Source organism: Pituophis catenifer, unplaced genomic scaffold (genome assembly GCF_029215685.1).
Source record: "Pituophis catenifer annectens isolate HBS135680 unplaced genomic scaffold, rPitCat1.0.hap2 SCAF_1, whole genome shotgun sequence".
NCBI lineage: Eukaryota > Metazoa > Chordata > Lepidosauria > Squamata > Colubridae > Pituophis > Pituophis catenifer.
In genome coordinates, this window is record NW_027256881.1 from 338,015,973 (window position 1) to 338,039,828 (window position 23,856).

The 23,856-nt window shown below is 45.9% G+C and overlaps 1 protein-coding gene across 4 annotated transcripts in view; it reads left to right on the top strand.

The window, feature by feature from the left end:
• SUGP2 (SURP and G-patch domain containing 2) overlaps positions 1-23,856 on the top strand; it is a 49,735-nt gene that overhangs the window by 19,806 nt on the left and 6,073 nt on the right. For 2 of the 4 annotated variants that reach the window (XM_070944131.1, XM_070944148.1), the window contains exons 6-9: positions 579-690; positions 1,649-2,142; positions 9,372-9,436; positions 14,732-14,874. In XM_070944131.1, coding sequence (XP_070800232.1) covers positions 579-690; positions 1,649-2,142; positions 9,372-9,436; positions 14,732-14,874 — 814 coding nt within the window. The remainder of the gene's footprint in view (positions 1-578; positions 691-1,648; positions 2,143-9,371; positions 9,437-14,731; positions 14,875-23,856) is intronic. The other 2 variants (XM_070944141.1, XM_070944156.1) reach the window with 2 other exon arrangements.

The window sequence follows — 23,856 nt, forward strand, 5'->3', positions numbered from 1 at the left end:
GCAGACAGTTATCGAGGTGCAGATGACAGACTCAATAATTCCTCTGTAGAACTGGATCAGCAGTTCCTTGGGCAGTTTGAGCTTTCCAGGTTGGCGCAGAAAGAACATTCTTTCTTGTGCTTTTTTGATGAGGTTTTTGATGTTAGGTGTCCATTTTAGATCTTGCGATATGATAGAACCTAGAAAGGTTCTAGGTTCTACTGTTGATACTGTGCTGTCTAGTATTGTAAGAGGTGGTAGTATGGGAGGGTTTCTCCTAAAGTCCACCACCATTTCTTTGGTGGTGTTTTGAGTGTGTTCAGTTCCAGATTGTTTCGGTTGCACCACGAGGACAAGATCCTGATGAAGGAAGAGTCACAGCTGAGTAGTACAGCAGAGGTTCTTTACGCAGGTTTTCTCAAACTCAGTCTTTGGCATTTTTTATATCAGGGAGTAACGATTAAAAACAGATGAATGTGATTTATTCATTTTGCCTTTTGCTGACATTCAAAATAAGACACTGTTGACAGTGCCTCTACATGTACTGTTTTCTTGCAAAGAAAAACTTTTCTGGATGGTTTCTTTCTCTTGCCTTTCAGTGGACCCTAAAGTCATGGTAACCGCTCAGAAGCTGGCTGAATTTGTTGCTGAAGTTGGACCGGAAATCGAGCAGTTCAGCATTGATAACAGTGCCGATAATCCAGACCTATTGTGAGTCCTTCGTTGTTTATCCCCCCCTCCCCCTCCGTCTTGCTTGTCAATGAAAAATGCAAATGGGTAAGAGAAATACTTTGAAATTATTCAATAATAGTTTAGAGAATCCAGAGGTACTTGCTGTTTTTGCTGAAATCCTTTGCAAGACACTTGCAAAAGGATTGATCGCTGTCTCATTTTTCAGACTGGGAAGGGGAAACTGAGGTGGAGAGCAAGTCGTTTGCCTAGGACCACTTCTTATTTGATGAACATAGAGGTGGGATTTAATTTGCTGATCAGTTGTATTGCCACCACACTATAGCAATAGCACTTAGACTTATATACTACTTCACAGTGCTTTACAGCCCTCTCTAAGCGGTTTACAGAGTCAGCCTATTGCCCCCAACAATCTGGATCCTCATTTTACCCATCTCGGAAGGATGGAAGGCTGAGTCAACCTTGAGCCTGGTGAGATTCAAACTGCCAAACTGCAGGCAGCTGGCAGTGGGCAGATTTAGCCTGCAATTCTGCATTCTAACCACTGCGCCACCACTGCTCCCTGTATTTACAAAAGTAGTAAATACAATTCTCTTTGATATGAGGCCATCCATTTTTAAACCGTTGGGTCATAAGTTACTCGAGGGAGGAAGCTGAAACAATTTTTTGCAAAGCTGATCAGTTTGGTGCAGACAGGGCAACAGCTTGCAGTAGACGATTTGCTGAAATTTGGCTGCTTGGTTTCCACCCCATCTGGGGGCTGCAGATTAGAATCGAGGGCCTCATATACCTGCAAACTGCAGATTTAGCACGCTTTATCAAGCCTAATTTAAGAGTTTTAAGAAGAAAATTCTATGAGGAAGAAGGCTGCTTTGTCTGCCTTCCCCCCCAAGTTCATTCCATTTTTCTTGGAGGAAAAGTGAAATGAACTTCTAATAATAAATAACACTGTCCTAACCCTCCCCCCCTCCCCCAACAGATTTCTGCAGGATCCAGAGAGTTCTGCCTTCAAGTTTTATCGCATGAAAGTCCATGAATTATGCCCCTCTATCAGCTTCAGTGGTGGGCAGGAATCTGGTGACCTCCATGAAAGGTCGGAACCAAAGGAAAGCGAATGGGGAAACCTGGAGGAAGAGGAGGAGGAGGAAGAAGACGAGGAAGAGGACGAGGAAGAAGACGCTCCCCAAGCTGAAATGGAAGATGAAGAGGGAGATGAAGAGGAGGAAGCTACAGGGCCAACCGAGGAGCCAGAAGAAGCCATGTTGGAAGAGGGGCTTATGAAAATAGAGCATTTAGAGGCAGCTGAAGAAGAAGGAGAGACCAGCAGCACAGCCGCGGGTGCCCTTTCAGAGGGACCGGCACAGGCAACCACGCACGGCGCCCCCTTCGGGCGCAAGAGAATGAGTAGCAAATCCCTGAAAGTGGGCTTGATCCCAGCATCAAAGAGAGTGTGTCTCATCGATGAACCAACAGGTGAGCTGGGAAAGTGTTTTGTGTGCTACTGCTAGGCTATAGTGTCTTTGACCTTGTTCCCATATTGTGCCAAACTGTAAGTGTGAGGTCCTTGGTTAGGGTTAGGGTTATGAGCTCGGTTCATACAGACGTATCATTATCCAGCTGGGGTTATTACAGCGGTGGGTTCCAAATTTTTTTACTACCGGTTCTGTGGGCGTGGCTTGGTTGGTTGGCGTGGCTTGGTGGTCATGTGACTGTGGGCGTGGCTTGGTGGTCATGTGACGGTGGGCGTGGCCAACTCAATGTCACTCATGTTAAGGAGTGCCTCACCTGGCCCCTCCCCTCCCAGCCATTCCTTGTCACACCCAGCCTCAAGGTATCTATAGTTCTGTAAAAATGTTGTTCCCCTTTTTTCAACTTTATTATCTACATACTGTAGATGCACTTTCATAGACCACTGAAAGGAGGAAATGGCTCACGTGCTTTGCCCAAGAGTGTGATAGGCAACAGGCTTTTAAGGAGCTGCCAGAAAGAAGGGAGGGGGGCAATGTATTTTCCGAAGCACCAGAAGGCAAAACAAGTTTCTCTCAGTTTTAAGGAATGTCTCCGTGCACCCTCAGCAGGCCCCTCTCCTATGCCAAAGAACAAGACAATTAATACCCACATGTTCTTCTCCAAGCATATCACCATAGGCATGGAAAGAAATTTCCACAAAGCATATAATCTAACTACATTGTAAAACTCAGTAATATACCCTAACTTAGATCTACATCCCGCTGCAACAGACAAATTCCTTCCTTTTGTCTTCCTAATTGGCCACTGATTGGTCCCCTATTAACTGCACAAAAGGTGTGTGGATTGTTCTTATAGTTTGAGTTCCTGGGGAATTCCTGGGGAAAGGGGGTGGCATTTAAGAAAGAAAAAGGATTTATGAAGGATTTAGATCTTAATGCAGGAAGGATACAATTTATTTCATACATATGTTTTACATAGGTACATGTATTATAAATGCTTAACAAATAAATGCTTAAAAGGAAAATACTTTTATAGCAGCATAACATATATTATACAATAGAATAACAAGTTTATTACTATTTCCTTCATTACTATTTTATTTTTGAATTACCTTATTCCCTACAGGGATAGTGTAAAATATTAACACATGATAAATAATGGGACAATTAAAAATAATAGCACAGTTTTCTCTCTCTCTCTCTCCCTTCCTTCCTTTCTTTTTCTTTTTCATCTCTCTCTCTCCCTCTCTCTCTCTCTTTCTTCCTTCCTTCCTTTCTTTCTTTCTTTCTTTCTTGTATCTCTCTCTTTTCTCTCTCTCTCACACACACCCCTTCCTCTTTCTTTCTCTTCCTTTGTCTTTTTCTTTCTTCTCTCTCTCTCTCTCTCTCACACACACACACATACACACACACAAACATCTCTCAAACAGACACCTAGTCTGGGACGAAGTGATCTGGCGAGCTCCAGAGGAGCAGCAGCGGCGGGAGAAGGAAGAAAGTGTTGCGACGCCCAAGGCTGAGGCCGCGAGGCCCAAAAGGCGAGTGACCCTCGCCATGTCCCCTTGGCTTTTCGGCTGAGCACAGCGGGTCTCCCTCCCTCCGCCGCCAATGTGGGCAAGGTAGATCTTCCATGCGCTTCCTAAGGAAAGGCGGAAAGTGGCGGGCCCTTTGGGGAGATGCTGCAGCCACTGAACTAGGGCTGAGGGGCAGTGGTGGCGGTGGCAGCAGGAGACGGTAGCAGCGGCCTCAGCAGGAGACAATAATGGCGGGGAGGGCGAAACTGCTCCCCCGTCCCCACCGCTGCTGCAAAAGGGGCTGCTTCAGAAGCCGCTGGCCAGCAAAAAGAGTGCTGGCCAGCCCAGCAAGCTTGTAGCATGTGGCTGCTGTGAAGCTTACCGGGCTGCTCCCATCCCGTCCCACCCCCACCGCTGCTGCAAAAGGAGCTGCTTCAGGAGCCACTAGCCAGCAAAAAGAGGGCTGCCCAGCCCGGCAAGCTTTGTAGCCACGTGACATCCCCTGAAGCCGAGCGCAGCAGGGCCAAAAGGCAAGTGAGCCCTCACTATGTCCTCCTGAGGCGGCTCTTCGGCCGAGCACAGCGGGTCTCCCTCCTCCTGCCGCCAGCATCGACCTTAACTTTTAGATCTTCCACGCGCCTCTGGAGGAAAGGCAGTGGCGGCAGGAGATGGTAGCGGCCGCCTCAATGGCGGCAGGGAGGGCGAAGCTGCCTCCACACCGTCCCCACCGCTGCTGCAAAAGGGGCTGCTTCAGGACCCTAAAAGGGGTCTGTCCAGCCCAGCAAGCTTTGTAGCATGCGGCTGCTGTGAAGCTTACCAGGCTGCCCCCATCCCATCTCACCCCCACCGCTGCTGCAAAAGGGGCTGCTTCAGGAGCCGCTGGCCAGCGAAAAGGGGGCTGCCCAGCCCGGAAAGCTTTGTAGCCACGTGACGTCCCCCGAAGCCGAGTGCGGCAGGCCCAAAAGGCGAGTGAACCTCACTATGTCCCCCTGAGGCGGCTCTTCGGCCGAGCACAGCGGGTCTCCCTCCCTCTGTCGCCAGCATCAACCTTATCTTCTAGATCTTCCACACGCCTCTGGAGGAAAGGCGGTGGTGGCAGGAGACGGTAGCGACGGCCTCGGCAGGAGAGGGCAGTGGCGGCGGAGAGGGCGAAGCTGCCCCCACACCGTCCCCACCACTGCTGCAAAAGGGGCTGCTTCAGGAATCGCTGGCAAGCGAAAAGGGGGCTGCCCAGCCCAGCCCAGCAAGCTTTGTAGCATGCGGCTGCTGTGAAGCTTACCAGGCTGCCCCCATTTGTAGCCACGTGACATCTCCTGAAGCTGAGCACGGCAGGCCCAAAAGGTGAGTGAGCCTCACTATATCCCCCCGAGGTGGATCTTCAGCCGAGCACAGTGGGTCTCCCTCCCTCTGCCGCCAGCATCGACCTTACCTTCTAGATCTTCCACGCGCCTCCGGAAGAAAGGCAGTGGCGGCAGGAGACGGTAGCGGCAGCCTCGGCAGGAGAGGGCAGTGGCGGCTGGGAGGGTGGAGCCAGCGGCCCAGCAAGTTGAACGCCCCATCCCCCCCACACCGCAGCTGCAATGGTGGTGGATTCAGGAGCTGTTGGCAGGCGGGAAGCGGGCCGCCCGAGCTGGCAAGCTTTGCAGCCATGGGAAAAGCTGCTGCTGTCGCCCCCATGTTCTTCGCGCATGCGCATCCCATTGGACTTGCAAAGCAGTGGGATGCGTATGCGGGAAGAACAAGGCGCCAACGAACATGGCGGATGGGGCGGATGGGGCGAGTGAGCGGCAACCGGAGGACCGGTTCGGGGGCGTGGCCAGCCAGCCATTACTACCAGTTCTGCGACCGACAAAAATTTTTTACTACCAGTTCTCCCAAACCGGTGCAAACCGGGAGTAACCCACCACTGGGTTATTACCATATTTTTCAGACTATAAAACACAGTGTAGTATAAGACGCACCAACATTTTGAAGAGGTAAACAAGAAAAAAAAAACTTTTTGCCTTCCCCAGCCCCCAGGAGGACTCTGCAGGCCTCCCAAACCTTCTGCGCATCCCTTTTTTGCGGAAAACAGACCCCATTTTGGCTTCCCAAACCTCCCACGCGTCATGCTTTTGCCCTCCCCAGCCCGCAGGAGCACTCTGCAGACCTCCCAAACCCTCTGTGCATCCCGTTTTTGCGAAAAATGGGCCTGATTTGGCTAAAACGGGACGTGCGGGGTGGGATTTCAGGAGCCTAAAAATGGCTGTATTCGGTGTATAAGATGCACCAACATTTCCACCCTCTTTTAGGGGGTGAAAAAGTGTGTCTTATACTCCATAAAGTACGGTACTTGGAACCCTGACACTAGCTAGACAACATGATCAGTGCTAAGAAGTTGGGGGAGGCAGGGTTTGCTAGCACCAACAACGTTACCTAATCGGATAATGAAACGTCTGAAAGAAAAAAATCAAGCTCAGAGATCACCAAGGATGCCACCGTTCAACCCTGGGCTCACAAATATTCTCTTATACTGGTGCCTTGCGAATGGTTTGGGCCTTTGGGCCCACGGTCTAAACTTAGCAACCAATTTTGTGGCTTACTCAGTGTCAGGTTTCGATGTCATCTCAAATAAAATAAATTGCATTTCCAAATGAATAGTCTTTGACGAAATCTTTCATTTTATTAAGCATGACAATCTGTCCCCGATTGTGGCATAGCCAACACTGACTTCCTGACCCCAAACCTTCCCTTTCCGTTCCCCAATTCTCTGCGTCTCATTGGCCATCTTCCAAATCACTCTCCCCATATCTACTATTTCAGCTCCCAGGAATGTCCCCCCTCCCATCTCATCTCCTAGGGGATATTATCTTCAGGGAAAATAAGTAGGTGAGAAGTCAAGCGTCCTCTTGCCAGCTGCCCCCTCTTCTCCTTCTTATGTCAGCACTAGAGTAAATGCAGGTTGAAGTGCTGACACTCAGTGTGTAAACCCAGTTTCTTTTAAATCATGAGCTGCATGCTTTCTAATTTCATTGCGAACGTACCAGTCCGTGCTGGTGTCAGGCAGAAGAAAGAGGAAAATCCTTGAAATTCTTCTGGAATTCCTAATTGCGACATGGGTGTGAGAGACAGGAAATTTGTACAGTGAGGTTCCTAACAGCGTATTGCTTGTTCATCCATTGGTTCGGTTCTGCAGTAAAATGTGCCCTTCTCTCCAAATCTCAGGGCTTATAAAACATTTTTCCACATATTTTTTGCAGGGCTGCGCTTAGCCTCCATCTCTCTTGTTGAAGATGAGACAGGTGTCAGAAGCATTGGAAAACAGCTAGCAAATGGTGCAGTTAATTGCAGTTGGCAGTTCTGACTGATTTTGTGCTATATTCAGACTGGTTTTGCACAACACAGCTAATTGAGCAAACGCAATCCATTAAATTCACCGAATTGTCCAAATAGGCTTTGGATTTGCAAAAATAGCGAAGGCAAAAAAATATATGTTTAAATGCTATATTTAAAAAAATAATCAAACATAGTATGTCCTGCAAATGTAGCCATTATAGCCGATCTGGTAATATTTATATATGGATCCAGCCTTATTTGAGGGTATGTGTTGCCTGTGAGTCTTCACCATATTGATTTGTGATGATTGCGAAACTTTAGCTGACTTAGCACCAGGAAGCCCACATTGAGGGGTCCTTGGTTTTTGCTCTCTGAGCTTGGTTGTTTCCTTGCAGAAATTTCACTACCCAAACTAGATAACCTCATCAGTGCTAGTGATATAACCTGGTTATAGGAGATGACAGGGCTGAGCCCAAGGGAGGGGTCAAAAGTGTCATCAGTCGTGAGTCCCTTCGCACCCACAAGAGTTCTAAATTCAGCCCACCTTGAATTCCTTTCTGTTCTCCCGCTAATTTCCCTTGACCGTTAGTGGTTCAGATTCTTGTAGAGAGCTTAAGCTTACAATAAATCTTTATACACATTTGAACTGCCTGGATTTCCTGATTTCCCTGGTACTTGACGCTAGTTTGGGTAATGAAACGCCTGCAAGAAAACAACCAAGCTCTGAGAGCACCAAGGACCCCTCATTTCATCCCTGAACTACAAATACAGGTAGTCCTCGACTTACAGCGGTTCATTTAGTGACCGTTCCAAAGTTACAGCGGCACTTTAAAAAAACTGACTTATGACTGTTTTTCGTGCTTACAACTGTTGCAGCCTCCCCATGGTCACGTGATCAAAATTCAGAGGCTTGGCAGCTGACTCATATTTATGACGGCTGCAGTGTCCCAAGGTCATGTGATCCCCTTTTGAGACCTTCTGACAAGCAAAGTCAGTGGGGAAGCCAGATCCATTTAACCATTGTGTTACTATGTTAACAACTTCACTGATCCACTTAACAACTGTGGCAAGAAAAGTCATAGAATGGGGCAAAACTCACTTAACAAATGTCTTGGTTAGCAACAGGCATGATGGGTTCAATTATGGTCGTAAGTCGAGGACTATCTGTATTCTCCTTTATTGGAGTCCACATTGCATATAGTCACTTCAGACTAATACGTGCTGCCCTTTCAGGTCATGTTGCCTCTGTCCCAAGAAGAAAAACAGATCTAGTAAGTGTCAAACTCAAAGCCCGCCGGCCACATCTGGTCCGCGGGGCTGCCCTGGAAACAGCAAAGGATTGGCCCGCAGTGCCTCTGCCAGCGAAAATGGGGCTTGGGAGGGCCGTGTGTGTGCCCTCCCCACCCCGAGTCCTGTTTTCATTGGCAGAGAGCTAGCAAAATAAACTAAAAACAAAACAAAAGGAGAAATATTTCCCCTTTTGCATTTGAGCATCCAAGAAGGGATAGGAAAGGAGAAAGGGAAAGAGGAAAGACAAAAAAAAAAGAAGGAAAGAGGGGAAGGAAGATGAAAGGAGAATGAAGAAGGAAGGAAAAAGAAGAGAAGGAAGATTATAATGAGAGCGAGGAAGGGTCTGAGGGAAGTCCTGCCTTAGCACTTGGCCAACACAGGTGCCCCCGACACGCTTACCCCGGCCATGCCCCCCCCCCCGAGGTCAAACACAACCCTGATGCGGCCCTCAACGAAATCGAGTTTGACACCCTTGTAGTAAGTGATCTCTCAAATGTGTTAGGCTCTCGGCTGAGGTAAATTTCTGGTGGCTGTCGCAGCCATTTTTCTGGGTTGTTTGAAGTCCTGCACCACCTCAGCAATCAGACTGAGGGCAGGGATGCCACCCTGCAGCCAGCTCAACTACCTCTTCCGCAGGGTAGCACTGCTTAATGGCAACAGAGTCTTGCCGGTAACCAAGCCACAGAAACCTCCCCTCCCCTCCCCTGTCCAAAGAACGCGGCTGGTATCAAATATGAAACACGAGCAGATTTCCGAGACAGGAACTTCCCCGTCCTCCTGGCTTCCATCCTCTTCCTAGGGTTCCTGAAAGCAGAATTATATTTCAGTGACGAAAAACAGGATCCTCAATTACATTGTAAATTGAGGCTGATCCAGTGCTTCAGCACTTCCTATTGTTAATCTAATGATACCTTGTTTGGAGGCCATCCGCCTCTGATGCTGGAGACCAGGGAGAACTGTTTCCATCATAGTCTGCCTGGGCTTCCTGAAAGCATCTCTCCGGACGCTGCAGTACTGATCTATATGGATTCCTGCTGTAAAGCCCCAAAGTGCAATTACGTGACAGTATTTATTTGAACTAGGATTGATTTTAGCCTCTAATTTTGCTTTTTAGTACATGATCCGGTGCGTATCTCTTATGACCGACCTCGTGGCTATCCTGCATATAAAAATAAGAAGGTGAGGCAAAAATGATTCTCTTTTAAGACTTGAGGTTTTTATATCATAACTTTTCTCCAAGTAATGCAAAACAGAATATTCTTCTTTTTAATCTTTGTTGCTACTCTGTCACCTGTGCTTGTATTTAACTTCAGCTGTCTACACAGTACCGTATTGGGTCACAAATTAGAATTTGCATGCTGGAATGTCTTCTGCATAGAAGTAGTCCTTGACTTACGACTGCAGTTGGGACCAGAATTTCTTTTGCTAAGCAGGACAGTTGTTAAATGAGACACACCCATGGTTCTTAAGCGAATCCATTTATTCGTACCACAATGCAGTTACAATGGCACTGAAAAAAGTGACATGCAACCAATGCTTGCACTTACAACTATCACAGCATCCCAGTTACAATGCCGTTGTAACCTTGAACAGGTGCTAAACAAGTGGTTATAAGTCTACAGGTAGTCTCCGACTTACAACAGGTTCATTGTTCAAAGTTACAACAACACTGAAAAAAGTTATGACTTTTTTTCACAGTGATGACTTTTGCAGCATCCCCATGATAAGGGGCTGGAAAGTGGAGGCGGATCTCACCTCCGATGGGAGAATATTCCAGAGAGCGGGGGCCATAACAGGAAAGGCTCTTTTCAAAGGCTCTGCCAGCCGAAATTCTTTGGCTTGACGGGATCTGAAATAGGCACTTTCCGCTGGAATGAGTAGGGCAGGTTAGTCCTATCAGGATAAGGCAGTTCCTCAGATACCCAGGACCTGTTCAACAAAGGGTTTTAATGATAATGACCAACACTTTGAATTGGACCCAGAAGCAAACTGGCAACCAGTGCAGCTCCCGTAACAGTGGCATCACATGTGCCACCCGAGGGGTCTACAGAACTATAGAACTGTCCATACCACTGCAATTTATACCAGTTGTAGCTACAAGGGTTGCCCCATGTAGAGAGCATTACAGTAATCCAACCCGGGAGTATTAAGTCACGAGCACTAAGATGGGGAACTTAGTTATCTCTTTAATTCGTTTAGTTAAGATTTATATGATTGCCCAATTCATGCAATAGCAACTCTGGGTAGCATACATCAATAAAATCAAAGGAAAACCCACATTATGTTCTGCCCCAGCTACGCACCCCAAAGAACGCAGCACACACAAAGTCTGTACAAATCTTAGTTTACTAATTAAGGACTACTAATGAGCTTTCTTAGTAGTTGTCGAACATAAGTACAATTTAAATCAGTCTTTTCTGAACAAGGGCTGTTAATTTAACTTCATTAAAGCCGACAAGAATCCAAAGAATAATAACTCAATTCTGAGGCACAGTATTTCAGATAACCGTAATCTTACTGTGGTTGGCAGAATGCCCAGAAGCAATTTGTAGGAAAACTGACAAGAGAGAAATGAGCCGAATCAAACGTTTCTGGAATCAAGACGCGAAGGAATATGAACGAAGTTGTTTCCTGCAAATTGCATCAGTTGTTGTCCTTCCTTAAATAGGCTAGGGGAGTGACCAATTAGCCCTAAGCCTTACTCTCGCGGAGACCTCCTCCTGAGGTGCCACTCCTGCCTTTTAATAGCTCTGCGCGCTCATGCAGCAAGAAGAGGCTCTTCCTCTTCACTTATGGGAGGTTCTGAAGGCCCTGGCTGAATCCCCACCTCTGGCACCACATCTTCTCCAGCCTCTTCATTGTCTGACTCGAGCGCCTGCTGCACAGGCTGCTGGCGCAGCACCACACCAGCCTCCTCGCTGTCGGAATCAGCTACTAACTGCACAGGCTGCTGATGGGCCACAACATATTACAATTAAAAGTAAACAGTATCAGCAGGAGCAAAGCAAAAAAATAAAATAAAATAGCATAGCATATAGTTGAGGGCCATCAGACATTTTCTTCACTTCCTAACCCTCACACCTGGGAGAAAGCCAAGTTTTTGAAGCTTTCTAAAAACTAACCAGGTTAAGACCAGCCAAACTTCAAGGAGAAGCTCAATAGAGACACGGCAGCAGAGAAGGCATCCCTCTGAAATTCCATCAGACAACATTGTTTCGGGGAAGGGACCAGAGATAATCCAGTCTTCAATTTACAGCTATTCATTTAGTGACCATTCGAAGTTACAATAGCAATGAAAAAAAGTTACTTGCAACTGGTCCTCATGCTTAATGACTGCTGCAGCATCCCCTTGGGCGTGTGATAGAAATCCGGCTGCTTGGCAACCGGCCTTTATTTACGACGATTGCAACATTCCCTGGAATCGTGTGATCACCACTTGCAACCTTCCCAGACTGCTTCTAACAAGCAAAGTCAATGGGGGAAGCTGGATCTGTTTAATGACCATGCGATTCACCTCAACAACTACGGTGACTCGCTTAACAACCATAGTAAAAAAAGGTCGTAAAATCAGACACAACTCACTTACCAATTGCTTTGCTTAACAACAGAAATTCTTGAGCCCCATTTGTGATCGTAAGTCGAGGACTACCTATGCTAAGTAGACCTTTGTAAATAAAAATACTGAATTTTTTCCAGAAGCTTATCGAAAGCTAATGCAGCTTATGAAGTCATGTTACATGAGCCTACTACTATAGCGTACCAATAACTACCTGTACCTCTGCATTCTAGTCAAATGACAGTTTCTGAATATTCTTACTTGTTTATTAAATTTATATGTCGCCTACCTCACCACTAAGGTGGCTTAAATTACATAAGAGCTGACCAAGGAGATGAATTGCACAGGGGTGAGGTCATCATCTTATCCATCCACCATCTCCAGCAAGGAGTGCCCTCATTGGGACCCCCAAGCCAACCAACAAAACCAGGTTTAAGGCCTCTCCGAGAGGCCATGGTGGGAGCAGATCTCGCCCCCGATAGTAGAACGTTCCACAAGGTGGGGGCCACAACAGAAAAGGCTCTTGTCATCAACCCCGCCAGCCGAAATTTCTTAACCAATGGGGTCTGCAGAAAGCCCCTCCCACTGGAGCAAGGGGTGGTGAGTTAATCCCACTGGGGCAAGATGACTCCCTGGACCCATGCCATAAAGGCTTCTTCAAGCAGCCACATGTGGCGTGTATTGGAACAGTTCAGCCAATCGGTGGCTTAAGTTCTGAAAGGCTGATCCAGGCACAGGCACTGCAGATGCATAAGCTGATATTGTACAAAGGCTTTCCTGGCTACCCCCTGTCCTTTAGAATGGACCTGGAGAGAGAAGGAGAAAACTCTGCAGCACCTGAGTCTGACTTCCAGGTCCCTGAGGTAGTGCAGAAGAATACTGCGGTCAAAGGGGTTGAAAGCCATTGAGAGAGGAAGGAGGGCCAGGATGGATGCCTCCCAAGCTTGTCATCAATGTGCAACCAATATCTTCTCAATACTGTAGCCCGGCTTGAACGTTCCTTCTGGAGCTACAGGCTTTCTCAACAGCCTTTCCTAAAAAGGAAGGTTGGAGACAGGATGAAAATTGCCCAGCTCTTTTGGATCCAGTGATGACCTCCTGAGGGGGAAGGCAGATCACTTCTTTAGAATCGGCAGAACCAACCCCTCTCTCAAGGAGGCACTTACCACTCCCACAACCACTCCTTGGAGGACCTAATCGGCTCGGAGTAGCATAGATCTCGAGGATGGGTGATCGCATTGACATCCCCAAGGACCTTGTCCACTTCTTTAGGACTGTCTCTAACTCATGGTGGGTAACCAAATAAGCCTGTGTCTCACTCGACCCCCTAGGACGTACATAGCCGGAATTCAACTCGGAGTGAATCCAAGCCACTTTATCTGCCAGATGCTGAAAGTACTCCTCACAGCACCTCTCCAGATGCTCTCCTGGCTTTTTCTTGCCCTCAGAGGGACTACATCACCCTGAACAAGGCCACCAGCTAGCATTCAGCAAACACAATAAAAGCGGAGAAATTTTAGTTAACATTTCATCAATGTTATTGACACAAGGTAGTCCTTAAGGCAGGCTCTTTCCTGTGCTGGTCAAAGTTGCTTTTCGTCTGCCTCAGTGATGCTCTTTGCATCTCTTCTGCCTCTTTGTCATTTAGAGATCCCTTGGAGAACCTGGGGTGTAGGTGTGTGTCGCTGGAATCCACAAGCAAAGAGTTTGCAGAGGTATATACTTCAACCCAGGGTCATCTTTACCCTCTCGTTCCAAGCAGCAATTTCTAATTGCCTCCTCTGACCACTGACATGGCCCTCCAAATCTATTTTTTAAAGAAAATTTAAACAAAAAGAAGCTGTTACAGCACAAAGCACTAACTTGTAGAATAATCATGATTTCCAAGCATATCCTAGAGTTGTTCCTAAAGATGTAGAAAATTCATTGATCAGGAAATGGAATGTTCCAGGGAATTTTCTATTTCCCTCGATTTTGGGAGTGGTTTGAGTAGTTTTGCAAAAGTAAATTCTCTGAACCCTAAAACCAAAGTTCATCTTGATCAAGTGGAATATTGGTCCATTCCTTATTCTCCAGAATGGTCAGTTTCAGAATTTTGTACATCCCTACATTGTTCTTAAGATTTATTTTTTTAGAAGATTAAAAAAATGAAGAATGGCTGGAATTTTGGAGCTTTGTTTCTAAATATGCCCACCTGCCCCCAAAATAGACAGAAAATCTGGAACTTGTGTACAGGTCGTCCTCGATTTATGACGGTAATTGAGCCTGGAATTACAGTTGCAAGTCATGCTGGTCGTTAAGCAGATCACCGTGTGATTTTACGACCTTTTTTGCGGTGGCCACTAAGTGAATCATTACAGTTAAGTGAATCCATTGTCTGCAATAGGGGTTTGTTTGTTTTTTGCCGGTCATCAAAAGTAAACACTGGTTTCCAGCAAAAAAACATTGTAAATCATGGTAACACGACCGCAAGTCATTGCAAGTGGCTATAAATGCAGGCCTGTTGCTGAGTGCCAAAAATGTGATCACGTGACCATGCAGGATGGGCCATCAAAAACTTTGATAAGTAGCCTTGGAGAGATCAGTTGTAAATTTGAATGGTCGCTAAGTGACTGGTCGTAAGTCGAGGAGTACCTGTACGGTGAGTTTCTAGGGAGGCTAAAGGGAAAGGATGTAAAGAGCATCATTGCAGATTTATCCTGAGGTAAGTTTATGTTTTAGGATGGACTACAACCATTGGTGGCCGATTTGATGAATATGTAAAGATCACGTCAGCCATCTTGTCTCGCCATCTGTCATATGATTTTAAAATGTCCCAATTTCCCCCCTCCCCCAAACATTGGGGATCTCTGCTTATGGTTGTGTTTAACATCTCCTTATTATGTTCCCCTCTGTTGAATCTTATTTTTATTTGTCAGCAACAGAAAACAAAGGATTTGGAATTCTATAATAAGAGACTAAATGAGAAGAACATTGGCTTCCAAATACTTCAAAAAATGGGTTGGCAAGAAGGGCGTGGCCTCGGGTTACATGGCAAAGGCATCCAGGAACCTGTCGACGTGTATGTATAAAGGGGGCAAGAGAAGCATTTAAGCACTCACGCATTTGGATTTGACTCTTTTCCAAATGCCCAGTTTCCACTTATTCCCTAGTATTAATTTTAAGCTTTTACATTTGTTGCTGCTTCAATGGCTATTGTAACTCGAGATGCAACAAATTCCAGGCTTCTTTGGAGTTTCTCTCCCAAGCTCAGGATAAAGGGAATTTTGATTGTCTTAATTAAATTTCCACCCACAAATAGTGGAAGGAACTGAATATATATTTTGCTATCTGCCTGTACAATTTAAAATATATATATATCATCCCCTTATCCAATTTTTCTGTGATTGGTGATAGGATAGCACCAAGCATGGAATACCACCCTTCTATTTGTGTACTGTAGCCTAATGCAAAAAAGGAGAAAACAAAGATTTATTTTGCATCCCTGTTGTTCTATACAGTGCAACATCTAGAATGTTCCAAAGGGATTGATTTATTTCAGCTCAGAAAATATTTACTTACTTACTACATTTATATCATTTCCCATCTTCTGATCTACTCTGGGTGGCTCTAACAACATTTAAACTATAAAACCCAACACATTAAAACAACAACGGCAAAAATGCTTGTTTTGTGTGCATAGAAGGATAGGCCAGAGCTGTGATGGCGAACCTGTGGCACACGTGCCAGAGGTAGCACGCAGAGCCCTTTCTCCTGGCATGTGCACCATCGCCTCAGATCAGATCTCTGTGGCGTCTCTTTTGTGAGGTTGTTTCCCTGCAAACAATGAAACAGAAGCTCATGAAAGAAAAAGATCTTATCTCTTGCCATGCTACCGGTATTGGGATGCCCTGCCTCCCACTGGCAAGCTGGTCTACGGGTCTCTGCTGCGCATGCACGCATGTCCACACATGCACGCGTGTCCACGCTCATTTGTACATGTCCGTGCATGCGCTTGCTCACCTTTCAGTTTTAGCGTGCGCGCAGTTTGGGCACTCAGTGTCTAAAAGGTTCGCATCACTGGGCCAGAGGCTATTTTGCCTGAATCACAACTCTTTGAATGTAGAATAAGATTATTTATTTACTTATTCCTTTATTTTAAATATTTGCACATCGCCTTAAGCACAGGAGGAAATAAAAAAAACATATCCTGCTACTGGTAAAACATTTATTCCGCTAAACCAGTGGCCATCTTCAATTTTATTAAAGGCCAATGATAGATTGGAATAAGTCCTTAATGGCCTTCTGGAATGAGGGTTTAGGACAAATACGTCTTGCGGTGGTGCATTCCACAGTATGGAAACTATTGCTGAAAAGATCTGCCATCCAGACCAGCCGATTTTTATTTTTGTGTGCCTATTGCGCCAATCTGTAAGACTCGGAGTAATGAACGTCCCACGGTTCAGTTAAAAAAAAAAAAAAGCAAGGCGACAAATACAACGATAATAAAAGTAAATGCATCCCAACCAACATCGCAATGTATCTCCACCAAACCTTGGAGCTATATTTATTATCTGTATCCTCAGAAGACAGTCCATACCCCTAAAGGATCTCTGGAAGATCTAGTTTTAGTAGACTTCCAAAATGCTAGTAGGGAAGTTACTGCTCTCGGGGGGGGGGGGGGTGTCAGGACTTTGCAGCAAGCCCTCCAGCTTGACCTTGCTGAATGAACAGAGTTTACCTAGAAAAGGTAGACCTGTTAGATATCCAGTTCTTATTCATGTAGCCTCTTACCACACTTGAAGTAGCACCCTCGGCAGACTTCTAGATGATCAAGTTGGATGGGCAGAATCATGTTTGATGAGGTAGTTTCTGATACATCCCCATGTTGCATCATATAGGGCAGTGATGACAAACCTTTTTCCCCTTGGGTGCCGAAAGCGTGGATGCACGCCGACACCCATAATGCAATGCCCACCCACAGGCCCCGCGCATGCGCGTGTGACTCCCCCCACCGTGCTCCCCCCCCACCTCGGGTATGTGCGTGCGACCCCCCACACACACACACATGCGCACACAATCCCCATTTTGGTGCTGGCACGCCTCCCTGAAGCCTCCTGGACCCAAATACAGGGTATAGGAGGGGTGCCGCACCCCCCCCCCACACACACACACCCTTTTGATGCTAGCAGGCCTCCCTGAAGCCGCCTAGAACCAAAAATGGGGTGCACAGGGGGCGCCGCAGCCCCACCCCTGTGCATGTTTAAGGTTTATTTGGATTTATATACCGCCCTTCTCACGAAGATGTGTGCACGTCTCCCGGCAGAGACCTGAAAACCAGCTGGCTGGCGGGAGGCGTGCAGGCATGCGCGGTGGAGCTGACCTGGGCGTCGGCTCGCATGTTCGCCATCACAGATATAGGGCTTTATAGATAACAATCAGCACTTTATCTTCAAAGGTAGCCACACACTGAGCATGCAGTACTCTGCAATAGTAATGACCAGGATGTCAATCAACATCAGCAAAGTCACTGATCCAGTGTGTGCCCTCTTATGTATGTCAGGACCGCTGTACTTCAGACAAGCCCGTGGGGACTCCGTAGCCCCAGCTGATATTTTTAATTTTATGCACCGGCATCTGCAACAGCCTGCCTCCAGCATTTCCCAGTAATTCCAATGGTTTTGCGTACAGTAATGCCCACCCTTCCTTCCCAAGCTGTACATCATGGCTGCTGCGCTACTGAAACCCAAAGGGATAGATGTCCCACAGGGCTCCCCACGGTGCCCACCCAAATCTCAATCATATGTGCCAGGTTTGTAACTCCAAACTCCGTTCATCTAATTCCGTGTCAAGTCTTATTCCACACACAGACCTGATGATTGAGACAAGGAACGTGACTATTCAGCCACCCAGGGCTGGGACAGCTGGCCTAGAAGGACCTGCGCTGGTGTGGAGGTTCTCCTTCTTGTGCATTAACCTCCTCCATGCCACTGCTGTATCTTCTCTGCTTCAACCTCACTCCCAGAGAGCGAATATGAACCCATTTTCTACCTATCCTTGCCATATGCACCTCTTGCCAGCGTCCGCCACTATGCACGGGGCATTCCTGCATCTCTAGCTGGACATCAAACACTCCAGTTTATACCTGCTGGCCAGTCAATCTCACCTTTCACACATAAATTAGTATACAGTATACGAAATCCACTTCCTAATAAGGAACCGCTAAGACCACTCCCACCCACACTGACAGGGCAAGCCGCTAGTATATATAATGGAAGCCAGCCCCCACTCCTTTGTGTAACTGATGATGTTACCTAGTTGGGTAATGAAACGTCTGGAAGAAAACAAAGCAGCTCAAAGAGCACCGAAGGAACCCCCCCCCCCCACTTTCTAACTAAATTCAGGATCCCTATTCTTATCTATCTACCACATCCACCATCTCCCAAAGGCCCTTCCCAAGCTAATGAGTGCTAACTGCTGAGGGCTCAAAGACATATTTCTTACCTTATGAACAAGATCCATAAATCCTTGGCAATCTGATTCTGATTCTTCCAGACCCTTCAGCTCCACCATGGCTTCTAGCGACCTTGATCTATTCTCCAGAGATTGTTCAGCATGGCTTTTATCATTTTCTCAGCCATTAGCCTGGGCAAGCCACTCCTTCCCTCCCTTCTCAGATCTCTGGTTCTGTTGCCATTTCTTTCACATACCTGGCCAGAGACCATGAGTTCATGAGCACAGACCTGAACTTCATAGACTGTTGCCTCACTTGTTTCCACATGCTCTGGCCATCGTGTTCGTTACTGATCTTTTGCAGCCCTCTGCCTAAAAAAACACCACAAACAAGGATTCCGGCAACTCCTGTTTCAGCTCTTTGACAGATCTCCATCATTGTCTATTGCTGAGTTTCCCAACCTTGGCAACTTTTAGGATGTGTGTATTTCAACTCCCAGAATTCCCCAGCCAGCCATGCCTTGGTCTGTTCCTACCAATCTGAGCCGTCCATTTACTCCCAACATCCTGCCCCTCCCCCCCAAGACATTTTTCCAGCACAAACATCACCACTTAGCACTTTCATCCTTGTAGGTCTTCCCAGTTTTCCCTCTTGGTCTAACAGTCCGCTACTACAAAGCAAAATCCTCAGGCACATAACTAAACAACAGTGTTTAGTTATGTGCCTGAGCGTTCCTAGCGTTTTCCCTCTAAACTGGCCAAGCTAAACTGTCTATCCCAGGAACCATCTTCAAACATTCTGGTTAGCGTACATAAATTATTGAATTATATATTTTATATATAGACACAGGTTCACATCCCTGTCTGAACACATTACCTTTGTATGTGCACGTGTGTTGAGATTAGCAAGTAGCAAGATAGCTTTTTCTGGGTTATTGGTCTCTGCCTCTGATTCTTTAAAACAAACTGAGAAAACCATAGCACACGCTTGACTTGGGAACTATCAGAGGCCGCAGTCTTCTGAGAACCATTTCCCAGAAATCCAAGGTCCTATTGTACTCTTGTTCCATTTGCATCATCAAATAGTCATTATTTGAATAGGAGATTAGATTATAGGCTTTCTGGTCTATTTTAACAATGTGATTCTTATTACATCAGCATGAACTCTAGAGGTCATGGTAATAATGTACTTGCGCTAAACTCAAGGGTTTACTTCCTTTGGAAATGTGCTTGAGGTGAAAGTGGCATTTATTGCCTCAGTGCTGGTCGTTTTGTGAAGAAGCATTTCTGTAATTCCCCATTTTCTCTCTCCCGTATGCTCTTGAAGCCAATCTAATGTCCTTGGGTTGAATATTATTGTACTCTAGCTCAAGTACAGTATCTCCATGGTAAAGGATGTTGTATTTGGTATCTGAAGCAGGGGTGGGCTGCTGGGGGTTCGCAGGGGTTTGGGAGAACCTCTACCTAAGATTCTGTGCAGTTTGAAGAACCCCCAAATCCCACTCCTGGCTGGCCCCGCCCATCCACCTGCCCCTCCCAGGAGTCCCCACGGGGCCCGTTTTGGATGCAGGTAAGTGCAGGGCGCGCGTGGAGGCTTGGGGAGGGCGAAAAACAGGCCTACTGGAAGTTCAGGAAAGTTTCCGGCCTCCAGAGGGTCTCTGGAGCCTGGGGAGGCCATATTCGTCCTCCCGGAGGCTAGAGGAAAGCCTCTGGAGCCCGGGGAGGATAAAAATGCCCGCCCCCCCCCCCGCCACTGTGGTGCAGGAGGCCAACTAGGCCACGCCCACCATGGCCATGCTCACCCAGCAACCAGGCAGAGAACCCCTTGCTAAAAATTTTGAACCCCACCCCTGATCTGAAGGATTGCAGTTCCTCAACTCTCATAAGAGTGTCTTTGAAGTTGCCCAGTCTTCCTTCATAATGTATCCGATTCCTGCCATCTTTTCCCTTGCCTTACCTGATGCTAATATGTTCTTGGGTTTTTCTTTAACTTTCCATTACCTTGAAAGCATTTTTAATCTGTCTTCCGAATAAATGAGAAAGAAGTATCTGACTCCTCCTCCTTCCTTCAATCCTTTTGAAAATAGTAATTTAATCCCGAGCCGTATACTGTAGCTTCTGCTCACCACATACAAAGTCTCGGTGTCAGCCCACAGTAACTTCCAATTTTATAGCAAGAATTTGTAACTGAAATATAAATAACTGCCTTACAACACATTAGAGCATTGGTTCATCTAACTAGTTGTTTATTGGAAAGATGAGAGGTCCTGTATCTCTCCAGATGATGATGGACTCTTAATTTCTATTATTTCTGGTGTAATCTTGGCCTGGATTTAGAACCCAGCAACAACTAGTGATTGTTAGTTGTGAAGTCATGTCCGACCCATCACGACCCCATGGACAACGTTCCTCCAGGCCTTTCTGTCCTCTACCATCCTCTGGAGTCCATTTAAGCTCACTTCACCATTTACTGCTTCAGTGACTCCATCCAGCCCCCTCATTCTCTGCCGTCCCCTTCTTCTTTTGCCCTTAATAGTTCCCAGCATTAGGCTTTTCTCCAGTGAGTCCTTCCTTCTCATTAGGTGGCCAAAGTATTTGAGTTTCATCTTCAGGATCTGGCCTTCGAAAGAGCAGTCAGGGTTGATCTCCTCTAAGACTGACCGGTTTGATCGCTTTGCAGTTCAAGAGACTCGCAGGAGTTTTCTCCAGCACCATAGTTCAAAGGCCTCAATTCTTTGGCGCTCAGCCTTTCTGATTAAACATCTGTAAATCTTGCTTTCTCAGAGCCTTTACAGTTTATTTCTGGAAATGCTAAGGATTGAGATAGGGATTTTCAATGAGAAGTAGATGACCATAAGCTCATCAGGGCATTAATAGATTGCCTCTGCTTTCCACACACAGGCCTGAATTCTTATATTCCAGTTTAAAAAATATCAAGAGTGGTTAAAAAGACATCCAGAAAAACTGCTGTCAGCCTGTCAGGACATTGTTGGGCTGGATGAATTAAGGATGTACAGGTAGTCCTCGATTTACGTCCACAATTGCTGTTGTTAAGAGAGACATTTGTCAAGTAACTTTTACAACCTTTCTTGCCACAGTTATTAAGTGAATCGCTGCAGTTGTTAAATTAGGAACACGGTTGTTAAGTGAATCAGGCTTCCTCATTGACTTTCTTTGTCAGAAGTTTGCAAAAGGGGATCATATGACCCCGGTACACTGCAACTGTCACAAATATGAGTCAGTTGCCCAGGGTCTGAATTTTGATCACTGTAACGGTCTTAACTGTGAAATACGGTCTTAACTTGTAACTTGTAACTGTCACTAAACGAACTGTTATAAGTGAAGGACTACCGTATTTTTCAGACTAAAAGACACACTTTTTTGCCTCCCAAAAGGGGGCAAAAATGTCTGTGCTTCTTATAGACCGAATATTGCTGAAGCCCCGCCCACCCACCAGCCATTTTTTGGCCTCCACATGCCTTGTTTTCGGGCCTTTTTTCAGACTTTTTCAGGCCTTTTTTGGCCCATTTTTTAGGCTTTTTTTTTGGCCTGTTTTGGTGGCTTTTCTGCCTGTTTTTGGCCTGTTTTTTCTGAAAAAATGGGCTGAAAAAAAGCCTCAAAAACAGGCCAAAAAAGCCCCTAAAATGGGCCCCAAAAGCCTCAAAAATTGGCTGAAAAAAGCCCCCCAAAAGGGCCAAAAAAGCCTCGAAAATGGGCCAAAAAAAGCCCCAGAAACAGGCCAAAAAAAGACTGAAAAAGGCCCAAAAAAATGGTAGGCCAAAAATTTTGTTGTTGTTTTCCTCTTCTAAATTTAGGTACATTTTATAGTCCAGTGCGTCTTATACTCTGAAAAATACAGTATCTGTATTGGTGTGTGGTAATTGAGTAGGTTTAACTGGGCATCCACAACTATACAGTAGAGTAGGCCGTCTCCAACCTTAGCAACTTTAAGACTTGTGGACTTCAACTCCCAGAATTCCCCAGCCAGCCATACTGCAGTAATCTATTCTGAATGCAAAAAGTTGCTAGATTTAATTCATCTCCTTCCCTGTTTTCCCAGATTCTAGAGCAGAGGCAGTGCCTGTTATTGTCAGAAACTAGTTGTTTACAAACTCTGTCCTTCAGATTACAGTAACCCCAAGATCCCTCAGCAACAAGATCACTGACAAAACTTTCTGAACCATGTCTGACTTCCCTACCAGTCTTTCTCTTTGTGCTGAAGTGGGTTCAGTGCCTTCTAAATAATCTCTGTAAAAGAAAGTATTGCTATTGTATGCCATGATGCGATAATTGAGCACTAGACAGAGGAGCTGGGTTGTTTTGTTCCATGGCAGAATTGCCCATTTCCCTTTTGTATTTTTCCCTTTTGTCTCCTACTTTAGTAATCTTCCAGTACAGAGAGTCAGGAGGACTAATCGCTGCTGAATCTTTTCCAATTTACCATCATTCCCAAGGCACAGAACACCATAGTTTTAAATCTGGATACCTTTTGCTTTCATCTGAGCTGCCTTTTGATCCCATGTCTATGGAGATTCTCAGTTATCCAGGTCACCGTTGTCCCAAAGATGCTTTTTTGAAGACTTTCTAGTTTTTCTTTGAAGACATTTCGCTTCTCATCCAAGAAGCTTCTTCAGCTTTGACTGGATGGTGGGGAATGGAAGGATGTGGAAGGAGAAAATGGAAGGAGAGATACTTAGAACGGAAGAAGCTTCTTTGGATGAGAAGCGAAACGTCTTCAAAGAAAAACCAGAAGGTCCAGTTGCCTCTTGAAAAAACACCTTTGATCCCACATTGCATTAATCACCACCACCCAAATATTGGCAACGTTTTATTAATTTCTATATTATAAGTTAGAGCAGGGAGCCTCAGCCACTAGTTAAATGAGGCCAGTTTTCATGTTCTTCGCCATTAGGGGTGTCTAGGAAAAAATTGCATTGCAGCCGTGGTCTCAGGATGGCAGTGCTCAACACAAGGAATCAATTGCATGTTTTCTGTTTCTTAAGATGCTGACCTACTTCAATGCATCCTTTCTGAGCAGCTTTCTCAAAATGATTTGGAAGTATTCCATATCTTCCTATGCTGCTCTGGCTTTTTTTTATTCAAACCAGATCGAACCATTTTTTATTCTTGCTCTCTCTTGACCAGAGAGAATTGAATTGAATTTCATTTCATTTTTCATTTTATTTTCATTTTATTAAATTTGTATACCGCCCTACTACCGAAGGACTCAGGGCGGTGAACAGGCACAAAATAAAACACATAAATACAAAAGTTAAAACATGATTAAAACCCAATTAAATAATTTTTGCCCAAGACAATTTAAAACTCCCAATAATTTAAAACGAATTAAAATTTGAGTTTAAAAATTTAAAAGAAGAGGAAAAAAATTAGGCCAGACCGGCCTGCTGGAATAGGAGTGTCTTCAAAGCACGGCGGAAAGTGCGCAGATCCGGGATCCTCCGTATCTCCGGGGGGAGCTCGTTCCAGATAGTAGGTGCCCTCACAGAGAAGGCCCTCCCCCTAGGGGCCGCCATTTGACATTGTTTGGCTGACGGCACCTGGAGGAGCCCCTCTCTATGAGAGCGTAGCGGCCGGTGGGAGGCTGTTTGTG